The sequence below is a fragment of the Stegastes partitus genome, unplaced genomic scaffold (assembly GCF_000690725.1).
Source record: "Stegastes partitus isolate 25-593 unplaced genomic scaffold, Stegastes_partitus-1.0.2 Scaffold3818, whole genome shotgun sequence".
In the NCBI taxonomy this organism is placed as follows: Eukaryota; Metazoa; Chordata; class Actinopteri; family Pomacentridae; genus Stegastes; species Stegastes partitus.
This window is the reverse complement of record NW_007581549.1, coordinates 1-7,098: the sequence shown is the minus strand read 5'-3', so window position 1 is coordinate 7,098 and position 7,098 is coordinate 1. Positions and strand designations below refer to the sequence as shown.

The window sequence follows — 7,098 nt, the reverse complement described above, 5'->3', positions numbered from 1 at the left end:
GATGGATGATGTAAATGGATGAGTTATATGAAGATTCAGCCTCTGTACAGTTGTCATAAACTATAAAGTAGCTGCTCCGTGTACCAGACTGTAGAGATGTTTATTTTTGACATAAAGTTTGAACATGCGGGTCGATGACTTACTTTTAGACTCGACCTCAAGTGACCCTTGAAGGACCTGCAGTTTTTGGCACTTTGTCTTCATTTCTCAGCAGCTGGACAGAAACCTAAAGCAGGAGGGATAAAGTCACCGTGTTGTCTCTACTCAGAGTAAAAACTGCATTTTAAACTTTGCATTATTACAACGTTACCTGTTGTTCACGTGCTTTGAGGGGAACTGAGGTTTCTTTGTCCATACATTCATTACACCATGTTGAGTGTCTATACAGCGAGTGTCCACAGGGTGGCAGGAGAGGACTAGCTATGGAGGCCACGGAGCTTCTCTGACTTTAACATCATCATGTTGTTCCACTTTGCGAGGTGTCAGATAATTGGCAAAATGTGGTGCAGCCCTGGATTATGGTGGTTCGTTCACCAGATGAGACAGCTGTTCCTTGTTATGAAAAAAAAAAAGTTTGGTAAGAGTTAGAACATGTTCTTTACTGCCTGATGTCTCTGTTTGGTGCTCCAGCTCAGGTTTGTCCAATGGGCCCAATGCAAACTTGCTGACCATTCCCAAGCAGAGGTCGTCCTCTGTTACCCTCACGTACCACGCGGGGCCCAGGAGAGCAGGTGAGACTTGACCATAAACTCCCCCAAACTCACCGTATGTTGGTTGATTGCTGTTGTTCTGACCCGGTGCTGGTCCTCTGCAGGCACATCTCCCAGCCTGAGCCCCGTCACCTCACCAAGCCACAGCCCCCCTGCAGTCAGTACAGGTTCTTCATCGTCCCTCGTCACTCGGTCCCCCGTGGAGTTCCCGGACACGGCTGACTTCCTGACAAAGCCGAGTGTCAATCTGAACCTGCACAAGCCCTTGGGCTACACGCTCAGCTCGCCAGATTTCCAGCAGGCCTTCCGTAGCTCCACCTTACCTCTCTGCACCAGGTGAGACCCGCCGACCCGTCGCTGCTCCTCACTCACTTCTGATTGTAACGTTTAAATCATGCAATTGGTCACGTATTCTCGCCTGTCCGTCCTAGCTGTGGGCGTCAGATGCTCAAGGGAGTCTCCGGCGGCGATGCAGGAGAATCCCATCAACCGTTCACCAGCGAGGCTCAGCGCCGGCGCTCAGGTACACAGGATTTATTTCACATCATGACACCGTCATGGAGGACAGTCATGACGAGCGCTGTGGCGTTGGGGTTTGGAAGCAGTTCAAGGGGTTAATGCTGCTCTCTGCTGGACTCCAGCGATAATGCAGGTTGATTCTCACCCAGACGATGACACACGCAGAAAGAATGAACTTTTTGCTCGATGTGTGGGGTTTTTTTTCGGTGTATAAACTCAAAATTAGCTGCTGTGTGTTTTCAGCTACCAGGTTGAGGTTCACTTTACAATCAGCTTGAAGCAAGTTTAAAAAAGAGCAAAAGTAAAAAAATCTTGACTAAACAAAAAGAAAAACATCTGAATTAATTCAAAAGAAAGAGCTTCTGAATTTTAGCGTTTCAGCACAGAAACAGTAAAATGATAACGGACAGTACACGTCTGTTTGTCCATCGTTGATGGTTTTACATCGAGTCGTATGTGTGTTTGCATGAAGCAGGCGAAGGACTGGACTTCCCGGGGGAACCCCTGATCAGGGAGGAGAGCGTGGAGGCGGACGTGTCCGGAGACGGGAAGCCGGACGTCGGAGGAAGCCAGGGGCTGGCGGACGAAGACAAGGAGAAGAGCACAGAGCAGCAGACTCAGGGATCAGAGGTGATCATCAGATGGATGCTGTCGACTTAAACCGAGCAGCGTCTTCAGCCCCACTTCCTGCAGTCATGTGTCACACATTTAGTTCATCATTTTTACTGCTTGCAGCGTGTGAACACGGAGATCCAGTTTGTTATTCATCAACACTTCGACAGCTCTGCTTCGGTCAAAGTTGGCACAAACCTGCAACCAGTTTATTTAATTGTATAATTAGCATCATTTTGGTTTCCCCAAATAGACGATGATTAATCTAAGCTGCCATTTGCTTCACATTCATACAGAAAAGGGCTTTTGTTGATTCCTCTGAAATGTGAAGCAGCCGATTGTTTTACAGAAGATGAGATCTGGCTGTTGTGACTGGTCTGGTTACAGAAAATACATATGTGATTATAATTGTCCTCGTATAATGTATGTTTTAATGTTATTTCAGCTGTTATATCTGTTTAAACACCAGTCTGTTTGCTTGTAGATGTAAAGAAAGTTTTAGAAATCAGCTTCAGTTCAAATGTGCTCGTCTATACAGCCTGTGCTTTTGGTCATTGTCTCCAGGGCGAGCAGGAGTTCAGGTTAGATCCGATGCTGGAGGACCACGAGGACCTCATGGAGAGGATGAACACCTGGAACTTCCAGATCTTTGACCTGGTGGACAAGACGGGAGGGAAGACCGGAAGGATCCTGAGCTATGTGAGTACAGAAATCACAAACCAGACGTTTCCCGTAGCTGTCCATATCCATCCACTCTGCATGAATCTTTCTGATTTAAAATAAATAACTTGGATCTCTAACAGAGACACAGCGATACCACACCACAAATGTAAACGTCCAGCTCTTGAGTTACAAACTGTGAACTTCCTGCATGCATATTGATATATTTAACGTTGAGCTGAATCGTTCCGTGGATCGGCTGATCATCTCCTGCTCTGATCGGTGTCTCGCTAACGCCTGCTTGTGTCTCTCCAGGTGACGTACACCCTCTTCCAGGACATGTGTCTGTTTGAAATTTTCAAGATCCCCGTGAAGGAGTTCATGACGTACTTCTGTGCTCTGGAGAACGGCTACAGAGACATTCCCTGTGAGTGTCACGCTTCACAGATTTTCACTCAGTGTGTTGCTGGAGGGTGGTTGTGTCCTTATTGGACCGTTTGACTCTGTGGCAAAGCTACGATTCAGCTTTTAGTTAACCGTAAATCAGAATTGTTGCAAGCAGACGTGGTGAAATAGATGGAATTTCAAACCCACAGATCACAACCGGGTCCATGCTACTGATGTGCTCCACGCTGTTTGGTACCTGACCACTCGACCAATCCCTGGGTTCCAGCAGATCCACAGTGAGCACGTGACGGGGAGCGACACAGGTAAACGCCGCCAGTCACAGATCGCCGCTTCGTTCAGACGTTTATTCAGCCTGCACACGGCGTCCTTCCTAATGGATGCCGGTTAGTCCCCGTGGTTTCCTCAGAGTATAAAAATCTGGCGAGCGTGGAAACGATCATCTTTAACTCGTTAGCGAGGTTTTGGTGCGCCGGTCCTAATGAACATCTTGTGGCTGACGTCACTTTATTGGATGGATGGAAACGTGTTTTGGCAAGAAATCATACCTTCGAGGAAAGAAATGCAGCCACCTACTGAGATGGAGACTAATCACGCTGGAAATAGTTAAAGTGTGCAGATAGTTTGGTTTAAAACGCAGCGAATCCTGATGTTACAGCTCTTTAGAAATGATTTGACGCTTATCCACTGACGCCTGGTGCTCAGGCTGCCAGGACAGCCGTCGTATGATGAGAGAGGAGCTGAGAAAGTATGAGTAATGTGAACAACTAGTGTGTGTGTGTGTGTGTGTGTGTGTGTGTGTGTGTGTGTGACCATATTCAGCACTCTTTCTCTGTGTGGTTTTGCCTAATTGCAGAAGAGCTCCAGCTGTAGCCTGATTTCGCAGCAGCTTGTTTCTGCGACACTCATCGCCGTCCGTCGTCTTCTCTTGTGTTCCAGATTCGGACAGTGGAATCTCTCCAGGCAGGATATCCTACGCCTCCTCCAAGAGCTCCTCCATTTCAGACGACAGCTACGGCTGTCTGGCCTGGAACATACCTGCCCTGGAGCTCATGGCCCTTTATGTAGCAGCTGCAATGCACGACTATGACCATCCCGGTCGCACAAATGCCTTTCTAGTAGCCACTAATGCACCTCAGGTAACCGGCAGCGTCTACTGCGAGTGTTGAGGAGGGAATCAAACCAGAGTGTCTTTATTTCTTGTACTTGTGTGGAAAACCCTGTTGTAGTGCTTTTCAAACCCGCTCAGAATCCTTCAATCTCATTATACCAAAAAAAAGTATGACATTGGGTGCAAAGAACGACTATAAATTAACAAACTGTGCAAGATAAAAACAAGACGAACAAGACGTTTGCTGCCTTCATACTAAACAGTTTTTACTTTATCTATCTGTAAATCTTCTCCGACTTGCTGGTCAAAGCTTTTTCTAGAAATAATAATAATAAAACTAGCAGCATTCTTCATGGATTATAAGTGTCACCATCCATCCAGCCGTCTGTTCTTTCAGTTATCCGCTCAGAAACAGGAGGTCAGATTTTGGTCAAAACGTGCCTCCTAACAGGAATTATTTTCTCTGAACAACAACAGACGAAGAGCAAATATCAGCTCTGGTGGTGTCTGGGCCGCTGATCAATTCTGTGTATATATGCAAAATCACATGTCCGGCCAGGGCGCCCCTAGTGGCTGCTGCAGGACTGTTTTTTATTTTTTTTAAACCTAATTTTTAAAACAGACAAACTAAATGACACAAGCAGTTATTTATAACTTCTAAACATTTCATATTCTCATAATTGACCTGACTGTCATTCAGGCGGACTCACATAGTTCTGATGTCTGCAGTGTGACGGTTAATCTTTAACTTGAGTCAACACCGTCCTTATATCATTTTCTTTACATGCTTCATAACACAAAGCCGTTTTCTGCTCGATTGATATGAACACAGACTTTTGGTGTCGTCTCTACAGCCTCACGTGGAGATGATCTGTAGGAGTAGCTGATCCCAGGAGGGATGAAACGGTTAACCACTTGCCCCAGTTTAAATATTGCACTTTCACAACATGTCCGGCGATAGCACTTACACTGTCTGGGTCTTGTCCCAGGAAAAGTGGGTTAAAAGAAGGGAAAGGGAACCCTGAACCTATTGATCGCTAATGATGTTGACAACCGTAGTGTTTGCTGAATGGATCTTAAGTCTTTCTTCGTATCTGACGTCCCTGTCGCTGCTTTTAACCCGTCGCTCCCCTCAGCTATACGTTTGTCATATTTCTGATTTCATAACCAAATACCCTCGTGTCCTTTTTACCTCATTTATTGAGTGCTTGCTATTTTTAAATCCAATACAAATTGTGTAACTCATACGCGGAGGCATTATGTAAGCAAATTTATCATTTTACAGGAAATTGTGGGAATCTTCTTAGCGTGTCATCTTTCCTCTCTCACCACTTTGTTTTTGTTTTTTTTGGGCGTAGGCGGTGCTGTACAACGACCGCTCAGTGCTGGAGAACCACCACGCTGCGTCCGCATGGAGCCTCTACCTGTCCCAGCCTGAGTTCAACTTCCTGGTCAACCTGGATCACGTGGAGTTCAAGCGTTTTCGCTTCCTTGTCATCGAGGCGATACTGGCCACAGACCTCAAGAAGCACTTTGACTTCCTGGCTGAGTTCAATTCCAAGGTATGAGATGCTTTCATTTCTTGCAAAATATTGACTCGAGCATCGAGAGGAAGCAGCGTTTAGATGTGGCTGAGCAGTAAGCAGCAGAGTGAATGCAGGACAAACCAGTGGACTAGCTCTGATGTAAGGCATCCGTCTTTTTTTTTCTTTGCCAACAGGTGAACGATGTGAACAGTCCAGGAATTGATTGGACCAATGAGAACGACAGACTGCTGGTGTGCCAAGTGTGTATCAAGCTGGCAGACATCAACGGGCCGGCTAAAGTCCGTGACTTGCACCTCAAGTGGACAGAAGGCATCGTCAATGAGTTTTATGAGCAGGTACAGACCGCATGCTGACGCTGTGTTCAGGCATCATTGATCAGTTATCTCTATATGGAACTTGTAGAAATAATAAAACGACATCTGATTTTATACCGTTGTTGTAAAATGAGAGCACACCCTCAGAAAAGAAGACAGAACTTTTACACTTCATCTCATCTGAAGCTCAGCAACACAATGAACAAACACAAAATAGAGAAAAGAAAACCAACCGATGGAGGAAACAGAAGTGTGAGCGCTAACTAAACTAGCATCAGCAGCCAAGTACTGCCTGTGTGTTCTGGACACTTCCACCCCGTCAGAGCGCTGCCCCGGGGTGGAAGTGTCCCCCTGACAGTGCTGAATATTCATTAATTGGGTCCAAATATCCAGAGAGCAGAAAGTTCTATTGGGACCAGCCCTACTAGTTATTATAACAACTATGAACCATAATGAACAACTAATGAGCCTTCCAGCATCAAGCCCTCCTCGTATCTGGACCTCCGTCTGGACAATCCGACAGCCTTGCTATCCGACATAGAAGAAGGTTTTACATTTAGTGTCGGATCATCGAGTCACCGCTGTACAAACAGCACAGAAAACTCTTAAAACTCATTGTGGGTGAATCTGGAATCCCCGAAAGTCGCCCAATAATTTACAGACCAACAAATACTTGCAGGTAGTAAATGCACTAAACTTTAAAAACGGATGATATTTTGAGGAGCTGCTACATGAATGCCTTCGTTTGCTCGCCGTTCACTTAACTACACTCCAGGCCGGTGGGGTTGCATATATATGGTATCTGTGACTTATCAAGGAAACCGGAATAAATGAAGCAGCAACAACTTTTCTAGAAAGAGACAAAGACTCGGACGGATCGGAACATTATCCGGTTCTTGTGTTGCGATGAAGGTCGAGTCGGTTGTTAAAGCTTACACTATCACAAGATAGCGATGCAAATGCACTCGTACTTTAGTTCACAGGTTGAGGATGAGCGTGCTGTCCTCGTGTAATCTGGCACCAGGCTGGGATGTAAAGAGGAAGCAAATGAGTTCTCTCCCTTTTCTAGAAAATTGATTTCACACTGTGTAGTAGTGACTCGTGGCGATCCTGTAGAAAGACTCGACGGCAAATTAAAATGTTTTAAACATGCAACCATGTGGATGGTTTAATAAAAATCATAGGTATGGCTCACGTCTGTGACCTATAAATAGATCAGT

General features: G+C 45.7%; 1 protein-coding gene across 1 annotated transcript; it reads left to right on the top strand.

Moving 5' to 3' along the window:
- Positions 1-573: 573 nt before the first annotated feature.
- Positions 574-6,092, top strand: LOC103376312 (cGMP-inhibited 3',5'-cyclic phosphodiesterase B-like; the record flags this gene model as incomplete). Its single annotated transcript, XM_008306691.1, has 10 exons — positions 574-731; positions 815-1,046; positions 1,142-1,233; positions 1,705-1,859; positions 2,406-2,540; positions 2,817-2,928; positions 3,098-3,211; positions 3,846-4,045; positions 5,376-5,579; positions 5,738-6,092. Coding segments are annotated over 10 exons (1,582 nt in total), but the record flags the coding sequence as incomplete, so codon positions are not given.
- Positions 6,093-7,098: the final 1,006 nt, after the last annotated feature.